Below are 11,984 nucleotides of genomic sequence, written 5' to 3' on the forward strand. Positions count from 1 at the left end.
ATATATATATACACTACTCACAAAAAGTTAGGGATATTCGGTTTCCGTGTGAAATTTCAGGATGAACCTGAAATGCGCTATAACCTTTAAAGGTTACCTTAATTTGACCTTCTCTAAACTTTTGAATGCACATGTCCAACTGGTCATTGTTTCAGTACTTTTTGCACATCTTGCTGTTCTCTAACAAGGAGCTGAACAGAATCGACCAATACATTTCCTGGTTCAATTAGAATTGGTATTTAAACAGTCCTCTTCATCATGCTGTTCACATTTTGACATCATGAGACCAAGACGACACCTAACAATTGATCAACAGTACCTCGCCATTGCGAGGCTTCAAACAGGATCTTCTCAGAGGGAAGTGGCCACTGAGCTTAGAGTGTCACAGAGTGTCATCAGCAGGTTGCAACAGAGATACAGAGAGACTGGAAGAGTCACAGAAAGGCATAGAAGTGGACGTCCTTTGGCCACATCCCACACTGATGAGCGCTTCATTGTGAACAGTGCCCTGCGGAACCGGATGATGAATACCACTCAACTCCAGGCACATTTAAGGGAGGTGAGAGGCCCCTGAGTGTCACCTCAGACCATTCCAAACCGTTTACATCAGTGTGATCTGCGTGCTAGATGACTTGCAAAGGTACCTGACCACACCACCAGGCACAGGAATCAGCGTCTTGCACGGGCCAGGGAGCATTGACGCTGGACGAGGGACCAGTGGCCTCAGTGCTGTTCTCTGATGAAAGTCGATTCACGTTGAGCAGAAATGATGGCCGCCAACGATGTTGGACACGTCAAGGAGAGCGTTATGCATCAGCCACTGGTGTCACCAGACGAGCCTTTGGTGGTGGTGGTGTTACAGTGTGGGCAGGTGTGTCTAGTCAATACAGAACTGCCCTACACTTTGTGAATGGTACAGTGACAAGCCCATACTACCTGAATAACATCATTAATCCAGTCATTGTGCCCCTGCATGAACAACACAGGCCTCATTTCATCTTCGTGGACGACAATGCTCCAGCTCATCGAGGTCGCATCACTAGGGAACGGCTGCTGGAGACTGGGGTACCTCAAATGGAGTGGCCTGCCCTTTCTCCAGACCTGAATCCCATAGAAAACCTATGGGATCAGCTGAGTCGCCGTGTAGAGGCTCGTAACTCTGTACCCCAGAACCTCAATGACCTGAGGGCCGCCCTTCAAGAACAGTGGGGTGCCAGGCCTCAGCAGACAATAAGTCGACTTGTGAACAGCATGAGACGTGGTTGTCAAGCTGTAATTGATGCTCAAGGGCACATGATAAGTTATTGAGACATTGACATTTTTTGTTGTGTTTTACCCACTGCTGTTGTTGGCTTTTGTTTCAATAAATTGTTTGAGATGAGGAAATAACCATTGCATGCTTCTACTTAAATGCCCAACTTTCATGATATAATATCACTGTAGTGTGAGCTTTTTACATTTTCCATAAATTTCACCCGAGAGCCAAATAACCCTAACTTTTTGTGAGTAGTGTATATACATTTGTTGATTTATTTTTCTTTTATTTTATTATCACCACATGTAGGTCAGTGTCCTTGTCACCTGCAGTCAGTGCTGTTACGTGACGCCTGTGACGCCATGCCGTGCGCGCGCGCGCATGTGTTTGTGCGACTGTGCGTGCCCGCGCAGGGGAGATAAAAGCTGGAGCGCGGGCTGCGAGCGTGTGTGTGTGTGTGTGCGCGTGTGCGTGCAGAGACATTTGCGTGGGACTGAAGTTTGGAGAGCAGAAAGGATGGAAAGTGAATACTTTGACAAGAAGAAGACCATCGAACTGAGGAAGAAGCACATCGGGTAAGATCAAATCTGCAAAAACGCATGAGGTGATGATGGTATATTGACATAATGCACGAACAACACGAGTACTTGATTATCATCATATTGCACTAACATACAAACCCCAAACTTTTTTTTTTCTTATTTTTTAGTTATTTTTTACTTATAACACAACTTTTATTCTGATGTCTTGCACTTGTTTCTGGTTGAATGTAGAAACAGGTGCTCAGGCACATAAATTCCAGGTCGCTCCAATGGTCGATGTACAGTTTCTAACCGCTCATGTAAGTCTGCTAAATGAATACATGCGAGTGGAATACGTGCCATTTAGGATTGTAGTATTCTAGATAAGTCATGATTCTATCAAGTCACCAATAATGACAATGTTTATCGGTCAATAATATACACAAACAACAATAATAATAATAACTACAACAATAATACCAATAATAATAATAACCACAAGCGCCTTTGATGTACAAAAAATATATTTCTCAGAAGATTAATATTTAGAACAACATTTTATTCTAAATAATAAATAATACAACAGAACTTTTTTTTTTTTTTTTCATCATTTGGATGTACAGGTACTCCTCACTTAACGTCCTACGACCTCACGACCAGCTCTCTGACCAGCTGCGGCGTTCGCGCTGCGTGCATGGCGTCTCAGCCTCAAGCATGGCGCACATCACTCTTTATATACTAAATACACTATATATATACTATATACACTATACTATATATATATATATATATATATACATATATATATATATATATATATATATATATATATACACTACATACACTATTGACACTATAAAGACTATACACTATATACATTGTATACACTATAAAGACTATACACACTATATATACTATATACGCTTTACATAATATATACACTATATACACTATACACTGTCCACTATATATACACTATATACACTGTACACATCTCATCGCACATCACCGTTCTCAGTCTCAGTCTCGTTCCTCCAGTCTGTCAGAATTCACTACACTAACGTTCGCAATCGGCACGCACCCTTACCGTGAAATAACACAGGTCTTCGCTTATAGACCAATTTGCTTAACGACCTGGTGCTAGGAATGGAACTCGGCCGTTAAGTGAGGAGTACCTGAACACCAATCAGCCACAATGTCAAAACCTCTGACAGGTGAAGTGAATAGCATGGATCATCTTGTTCACTGGCACCTGTCAAGGGGCGGGATATATGAGGCAGCAAGTCAACAGTCAGTTCTTGAAGTTGATGTGTTGGAAACAGGAAAAATGGTCAAGCGTAAGGATCTGAGCCACTTTGATAAGGACCAAATTGTAATGGCTAGACGACTGGGTCAGAGCATCTCCAAAACGACAGGTGGGGTGTTCCCGGTTTGCAGTGGTTAGTACCTACCAAAGGTGGTCCAATGAAGGACAACAGGTGAACCGGCGACAGGGTCATGGGCGCCCAAGGCTCATTGATGCACATTGGGAGCGACATCTAACACGTCTGGTCCGATCTACTGTGGCACAAATTGGTGAAAAAGTTAAAGCTGCTACGATAGAAAGGTGTCAGAACACACAGTGCATCACAGCTTGCTGCGTATGGGGCTGTGTAGCCGCAGACCGGTCAGAGTGTCTATGCTGACCCCTGTCCACCACCAAAAACACCTACAATGGGCATGTGAGAACATAACTGTACCATGGAGCTATGAAAGAAGGTGGGCTGGTCTGATCAATCACGTTTTCTTTTACATCATGTGGATGGTCTAATGCGTGTGCGTAATTTACCTGGGGAAGAGATGGCACCAGGATGCACTATGGGAAGAAGGCAAGCCGGTGGAGGTAGTGTGATGCTCTGGCAGATGTTTTGCTGGGAAACCTTGGGTCCTGGCATTCATGTGGATGTTACTTTGACACGTACCACCTACCTAAACGTTGTTAGATGTGTCAGAGCTGTTTTGGCAGAATGAGGGGGACCTACCTACCTGCACTAAATGCCATGAATGACACCTCCACTGTAGGCCGTCTTGTAAGGTTTTCTTCAGTCATGACCCGATCAAGATTGTCCGAGCCAAAGGCCAGTACATGTATGACGAAAAGGGCGAGCAGTACCTGGACTGCGTCAACAATGTGGCCCACGGTGAGGACACACACACACACACACACACACACACACACACACACACACACACAGACACACACACGTTGAGAAAAGCAATCCCATTGTATGCTGGTTTTTACCCCAGTATTGTGTCAGTTTGTTGAATAGTTATGCTGTTACATTGTACTTTCATGATCAAACTATCAAAATCAGCTGCATCAAATTGGTATTCAGAGTAGATGAAGGTGTACTATTTCAAAATGTCGACATGTAGCGTGCTTTAAAACGAAATAAAAATCAACTTAATCAGTTTCAGTCAGTGACGAATCAGTGTGCACACCCGCATGGTATTATTTAAGTGTACTGTTATTGCACATCATTTTATTATTATAGCCCAATTTCACTGCGCTACACCTCCCACATAGCCTGGGAACCATTTGCAAATTGGTCTGGCAATGTCAGGCTACCTCCCACTATGTTCGAGCCACATGCACACGAAATTCAGCAACTCGACCGGCTCGATTGCGGCGGGTGCGCCGTAACTTTCTGGAAACCTTTCGGCCGGCGGTCTATGAAATACTCCACTTACGTGGCAGAGAAACCCAGTCGTGGAGACAGAATGTAACCCCACACAGGACACACAACACACTTGGACAAGTTCTACGGGAACTCTCTGGTTTATCATTAGAATTATTATCATTGTTATTATTGTTATTATTTTCCAGTGGGTCACAGCCACCCTGACGTGGTGAAGGCCGGAACTCGGCAGATGGGGCTGCTGAACACCAACTCCCGCTTCCTCCACGACAACCTGGTGCGCTACGCCCAGAGGCTGCAGGCCACGCTGCCCGACAGACTGTCCGTCTGCTACTTCGTCAACTCCGGGTGAGACTACGCTCGTTTTATCGCTGCTACTGGTCAGAATGGCAAAAAAAAAGTCAACTGACTTTTATATTTAGGACTGAAATTCATGACATCACAGAAAGACACATGTTGGTGATGAAGTATTTTGGGCTGATGTGGTGATAATAGTGGTAATAATATGATTTTAAATTGTGTCATGACCTTTTCCTTTACCATAGATAGTGAGTTGTACAGTGCTAGCTGTACAACACCTGTACTGACTTTAAAGTGGTAATCTCTGAGAATAATTCGTTTAGAAAAATCCCATTTTGTAGTTCAATCGAGTACAATCATTTTGAAGCTTGCTGCTATTATCAAATGCTTGTGATTGTTTTAACTAGGTTTTTCTTGCAAAAGAGATCTTGATCTCAGTGAGATTACAAAAAAAAGATGATACGATAACGCTTGATAAAATAAGTGTTGGTCCGGAATATTATGTTTTAAAAAGTTTTTATTCCATTTGTTATTATCTTGATAGTATCTAGAAATATTATTTTAACTTAATATAATAATAATAAAAATAATATTAAAAATAACAATAATAAAATAATAGTTGTTGTTGTGGTTATTAATATTATTATTATTTTATTATTATTATTAGTATTATGATGATGATTATTATTATTATTATTATTATTATTATTAATAATAATAATAATAATAATAATAATAATAATATCATCATCATCATCATCATTGGGGCCTTCGACGGTCTCACGAGTCTCATCGTCAAGTTGTTTATGGTGCTTCTGTCCTTGAAGTATTGAATGAGCAATATGTGCGATATCTAACCTTAGCTGCTGTGCATGTCTGCTGCTGTTTATTCTGTGGTGACTGAGTAACTCAGAATAATCCTTGTCCCTCTGAACCTCAGCTCTGAGGCCAACGACCTGGCACTGCGGCTGGCCTGGCAGTACACGGGCCACAAAGACGTCATCACCCTCGACCAGTGAGTTCCATATTGACCCAACGCAATGTGAAAAATGTTAAAACATACAAGACATACAGCGGAACATAGACCATATAACCGAACCATTGTGGATATGTGATTATCAAGCAGACGGTACGGTAACTTGTACATTTCAAAGGAGCATCTTCATGGGAATTCTCTCAAGTCTCGGTCTACTTCATTGGGGGGGCTTTTTGTTTTCCAGCGCATACCATGGCCACCTGTCGTCCCTTATCGACATCAGTCCCTACAAGTTCCACCAGCTGTCCAACACGGAGCCCAAGCGCTCCATCCACGTGGTGAGTGCCTCTTTGGCGGCATGGAAACGCCATGACTCAAGCCGCTCCGCCTCCATTTGACAGGTTGATCAGTATCCAGGACACCCAGTCCAGGTCAATATGTGACTAAACACAAAAAAGGCAAGGTTCAGAGTCATTGTCGTCGATCAAGGCCTTGTCAGTTTTGAAAGAACAGTTAGGACTTACATATTTAGTCTCAGTCTGTTACCAATTGGCCTAAATATGAAATTTTATTGCATAGAATTGGTGGTAGCTCTGGCACCAAAACATTAGGAATAATAAGAATTTGGGGGAAGCTAAAAATGGGGTCATGGGCTGAAGACTGGCCCTGTCTTACCTTACAAGGTCCATCCATCATTTATTTGGCTTGGATGTAGTTTGATACATCTGCTTGTTGAAAACCCGACTGTAAAGTTACACGCAAGTGGAGCAGACCTCCAGTTATGAAAGAGTCTTAGCCTGCTCATTCATTTAACTTCTGAAGCATTATGTCACTGGAAAACAATGGTTTGAATCTTCAAATAAAAAAGAGAGAGAGATTAAAAAACTGGTTTTGAGAACTTGACAGGACAGTGTGCCGTGTGGATGGGAGGGTTTGAGCAGCCACGCCTGACGCTCATTGGTTGGGCATACGAGCAGCAGGTTTAAAAACCGCATCCACACACGCACTAAGGAGAGGAGCCCTTTCATGACATGTTCCATCTGCTCCTGGATAATTCCACCTAGCCTCCTTGCTACAATAAACTCTCAAGTGACTACCACGCCAGGAACTGCCCTGTCAACACATTTTGGATCCAACAGGAAACTTGTTGTCATTATAATTATTGAACATTAATTTTAACTGAATAGAATAGAGTCTTTATTGCCCAATTATGGAAATTGCCCTTGGGCTTCACCATTATTTGCTTCTTTTACATCCTGCGGATTTCAAACTCTTATAGGAGTTCATATTTTTTTCTTTAAGTTATTTTATTTGGCAGAAATGGTTGTAAACCACTTGTCCAAGTATAAACTGTTGTGATGCTCTTCGAATATCTTTCTAATTTTGCAGCATTTTTTCATAAATAGCGACGTGGAGGAAGCAATTTATCAACGTTTGGAGCCTTGAAAAGCCTGAGAATAAACATGTTACTATAAACACATTTTCAGATTAGCTCTCTCTCTCTCTCTCTCTCTCTCTGTCTCTGTGACTTTCCCTCCGTGGTCCAGGCGCCCAGCCCGGATGTCTACAGGGGAAAATACCGAGCGGACCACCCCGACCCGGCCAAGGCGTACGCAGATGAGGTGGAGGAGATCATCCACCAAGCCCACGAGAAGGGAGGCAAGGTGGGACTATGCCCAGGGCAAAACTGTGAAATGACACAAAGTTCCGTGGCGATGACATTAATTCTGGGTGAGCTGTAAATTAAACAACAAATGCATGATTTTCGTGCTGTAATGTAATTTTCTCTTTAAGAACAAGTAACCATTTTACATTTAACCAGTGCTATAATATTACTTTTTTTTGTGGGAGGTCAAACTCACTCTTAAAACTTCCAGGGATGGTCACGTTTTCCAAACTTTATATGTCGGTGCTTATTGGATTTTTCTTCCCCCCCCCCCCCCCCCCCTCTTTCTCTTGTTACTTTTTCTACCGATTCTCAGGTTCAGTGCCAAGGCAACTCAGGCTTTTATGCCGCACACAGACTTGTGCGGGGCCTTTGAAACTGCCCCTTTAACCTTCTGTTCCAGAGCCCAACTCAAGGAAATGTCTGAGCACTCAGTGGCGGAGGAGGACGGGATGTCCGCCTGGAGGCCGTGCAGAATGCCTTTACCAGCTCCTAATTTTTGCGCAGACATGCGCCTCGAGGAAGAAGCCAAAGTGGAGGAATCCATGTATGACCGCGTTGGGCGCCGTTGAGTAACATCTGACGATGTCAGACATTTTTCTTCCTGACATCTGAGACATTCAGTGGTGGTGTTGCTTCACAGGCACAAGCAACACGTGGAAAAGGAACAGCTTGTTGTTGGTGTCTAGGACCCCCCGCCCCCCCCGGCAGGTTTCGTGTTGGGTCTGATTTCTTCTTCTCCTGTGCAGATTGCTGCTTTTATTGCTGAATCGCTGCAGAGTTGTGGTGGGCAAGTCATTCCCCCTGTGGGCTATTTCCAGAAAGTGGCAGAGTATGTACCCCCCAAGAGATTAATAATTAAACTTTATATTGAGCTGCTTGATCATTTTGCTTGGCAAAGGGTTTGAAAATGTAGTGGTGAATGGTGTGGCGACAAATGAAAAGGCGCAGTACGTAACAACAGTAACCAAACCACATTGTCAGTCAGTCAAAGTAATGTGATATGCTGTGCACTGGCCTTTGGGCTAGTGTTACAAATAGAACATTTCTCCATTTGTAATTTGGTCTGAATACAAGCCCACTGGCTTCGGGTAATTGCAGATGTTACGCCCTAGCTGCCCCAGCTGATAAGACCCTTTGGCAATAAGCCCCTTCAGCAATGCAAAGGAAATTGCATAAAAATCGTGTTTCTTATCTTCTGTCCATGGCCCAAGTTGTGGGGACACAGAGGGGTTTGGTGTCCCCACAGTCCTAGTCGTGTGTGGGTGTGTGTGTGTGTGTGTGTGTGTGTGTGTGCGTGTGTGCGTGCGTGTGTGCATACGAGTGAGTGAGGGAACCCGTCCACCTCTGCATTTTGCTGTTCCTGTCGCAGGCATGTCCGTCGGGCCGGGGGCGTCTTCATCGCCGACGAGGTCCAAGTGGGGTTCGGCCGCATCGGCTCCCACTTCTGGGCCTTCCAGCTCCATGGTGAGGACTTTGTGCCCGATATCGTCACCATGGGCAAACCCATCGGCAACGGACACCCCATGTCCTGCGTGGTCACCACTAGGGAGGTGGCCGAGGCCTTCATGTCCTCTGGGATGGAGTACTTCAACACGGTGAGGGCCGCCATCATCCAAGAGCCGACACAGTTGTGAAAAGGTTGAGTGAGTCGGTAATGATCAACACAAAGGCATGGGATCTTCCTTTCAGTTTGATTTTGACGGCACGATGAAACATTTCAAAATTCAAATGTTTATGTGATATTTCACCACTTCGTATATAAATGGCTTTCTTCTCTCGTGTGGCTGGAAATGGCCCTGGTCTGACCTGAGCTCTTCCTTGGCAGCCTCCAAATGTCTTCTCCATTTTTTCTAGCATTGGTATATGTTTTTTGCATACATTATACATTTTTGATCAATCTATTCCGCATGCAGTTGTTTCCTGTTAGATGTTAATGTTGGGGGGGGGGGTGCAAAACAAAAATGCAAACAAATACAGGCCCTTTTTATAATGTTCTACAGCCAAGGCTGGGCCTAAGGCTCTGGCAATTACACTAGTTTGCTAAACACGGAAATATAAATTGAATATTTTAGATAACATGCAAATGTTATCCAAAATATTCAATTTATATTTCCGTGTTTATTTATTGATTTAAACATCTATTTAAGCTTAATTAGCCCAGCTAGCCCAAATATAGTTATCTGATTTGTTACGTGAATGATAGCCTGCTCAGTCTTAGCGGCTGTCTGTGGATGGTCCACATTTCAAATGAAATTCAAAGGGTCCTCGGGTGATCTCCAGGCGGACTCTGCAGGTGGTGTGTGAACCGAACCTGGGTGTAATCTTTCCTTGGTCTGGGTTTTGGATTTCACAGTTTGGCGGGAACCCCGTGTCCTGCGCCATCGGGCTGGCGGTTCTGGACGTGATGGAGAAAGAAGATCTGCAGGGTAATGCTCTGCGTGTCGGGAGGCATCTCACCAAGCTCCTGGAGAGGCAGAAAGAGAACCACCCCCTGGTGGGGGATGTCAGGTACGCACAGACACACACACGCACGCACGCACAGACACACACACAATTATATGAAAGTGAGGACCAATGTCAAAATGTCCTCATTTAAAAGGTTAAAAACTCACTGTGGTGTGGGGATGGTGTGGTTTGAGCAGCCACACTGATCCTGGGCCCAATTACATAGACCCAAGACAGGTGTGGCTGCTCAAACCACACCGTCCCCACACCACACTCACACTGGTCCTCAAGAGTATAGCAATAAAAACACACACACACACACACACACACACACACACACACACACACACACACACACACACACACACACACACACAAACAGAAAGTGAGTGAGTGACCAAATGTCCTCACTTCCCAGAATGTTTTCACATCGCCCAAAGTTGGCATCAGTACAACTTAGGACTTTTTTTACATTTTTAGGGGCCACGGCCTGTTCGTGGGTGTGGAGCTAGTGAGGGACAGGGTCAAACTCACTCCTGCAACGGCAGAGGCTCAAGAAGTCATCTACAAGTGAGTCCTAAAACGTGTGCGTGGATGTGCGTGCGCGTGCGTGCGTGTGTGTGTGTGTGTGTGTGTGTGTGTGTATGTGTGTAACCCTTATCTATTATTTGTCATCATCTCTTCGCCTCACCTTTCACGACGGGAAATTAATGACTCACTCTGAAGTGTGTCAAGTATATTTTAAAGACGCTTCAATATTTAAATAACAATTAAACTCCCAAATAGCTGGTAATTAATATGTAAACATCCGCTTGGTGCTCGTCCTCGCTTTTCATTCAACCTTAATTTAAATTTTTGGGAATAAAATAGCCCTCATTTTCAATGATGCCTTATCTTTATCTTAAGATAAGGCAGGATAAGCAAACGATAGGAAAAAACATTTAACTCGCAGCTGTGTCCTCTTATCTTGACTGTGACTTTCCAATTTAACTTAGGAAGTCCTAACAAGTTCTGTAAATTCAGTGCATCCTTGGTGAGCATGTGAGCGTGCCTGTGTATAAGATGTCCACCGGTGAGTGTACATGACTTATCCCCATTGGTACTGGTGTAGAAGGTCGGTATTATGTCGCGGCGCCTCCAAGCAGCGCAAGGGGCCCTGAAGCCCCACCGAACTCCACAGCCCCGTGAACAACCCCCTGCTGCAGGAGATCCTCGGGTACCCCGCCCTGCGGCCACGGAAGACCCCCGGGCCCCCAGAGAAGCCAGAGGGCCGTGGAGCAACTCCCACGCCCAGCCCCATGGAGCATGACCCAGTCCCAGGGAGCACAAGGAGACCCCGCACCCCAGGGGTGCACACATACAACCAACCCCCGGGTGCAGGCACAAGACGCAGCCACTGGCTTAGAACATGGGCCACGGGTACAAGGCACGGACCGGGGCCCGGATCACGGCCCCAGGGTGACAGACCGACACCCCGCCCGGGCCGGCAGGACCCCCACGCCCACCCACGCCCCGCACAACGGGGGAGGCCCGCCCCACCGCAGCCGACCCCCGGCGTGAGTGCCAAGTGACCATACACTTAGCAGCAAGTGCCCAGCGCGAGGCACCTCGATGTTACACCCCCCCCCCCCCCCCGACAACCACAACGACAAGCAGTCCCCCCAGGGGCCCCAGAAGGCACCTGGCGGCGCTCTCCGCAGCCCTGCCAGGTCGCAGCACATCCCAAGCCACCAGGCGCAAGCCGCCAGGACTCCAGCCAGGCCGGGAGGGGGGGTCCACCCGACCGCCCCCCCGGCCAACCACACCCCTACACTGACCCGCCAACGACCGGCCAACACGAAAATAAATAAATAAATAAATAAACTAAACTAAAATAAACTTTAACTGCAGTTAAAATTGCAGGGTTGGGGGTGCGAGTCCTTCAGGCAAGTCAAACCGGGATCACTCGCACTCCTCCTGTCCCGCAGACCCTGGTCTAATGGAGTGTTGTTCGGAGTAGGATTGGTGTGCCAGTGTATGTGTTCTAAGCTAATGTGAGTGGGATTAAAATTTTTTGGGACGGACGAGAAGCACGCTTGGGCAGGAGCGTGACAGGCAAGATGGCAGCTGCCCGCCGCATCCCCACCCACATAGCCTGCAC

General features: G+C 45.6%; 1 protein-coding gene across 1 annotated transcript; it reads left to right on the plus strand.

Annotated features, from left to right (window-relative positions):
• Nucleotides 1–1,756: 1,756 nt before the first annotated feature.
• etnppl (ethanolamine-phosphate phospho-lyase) lies at nt 1,757–10,418 on the plus strand (the record flags this gene model as incomplete). Its single annotated transcript, XM_080022996.1, has 10 exons — nt 1,757–1,830; nt 3,838–3,956; nt 4,643–4,802; nt 5,695–5,769; nt 5,975–6,068; nt 7,278–7,394; nt 8,146–8,228; nt 8,769–8,994; nt 9,753–9,907; nt 10,325–10,418. Exons 1-10 carry the CDS (start codon nt 1,772–1,774, stop codon nt 10,416–10,418), a joined length of 1,182 nt encoding a protein of 393 aa, XP_079879122.1. The 5' UTR covers nt 1,757–1,771.
• Between the last annotated feature and the right edge of the window lie 1,566 nt (nt 10,419–11,984).

Source organism: Zeus faber (assembly GCF_960531495.2).
Source record: "Zeus faber genome assembly, chromosome: 22".
NCBI classification, from domain to species: domain Eukaryota; kingdom Metazoa; phylum Chordata; class Actinopteri; order Zeiformes; family Zeidae; genus Zeus; species Zeus faber.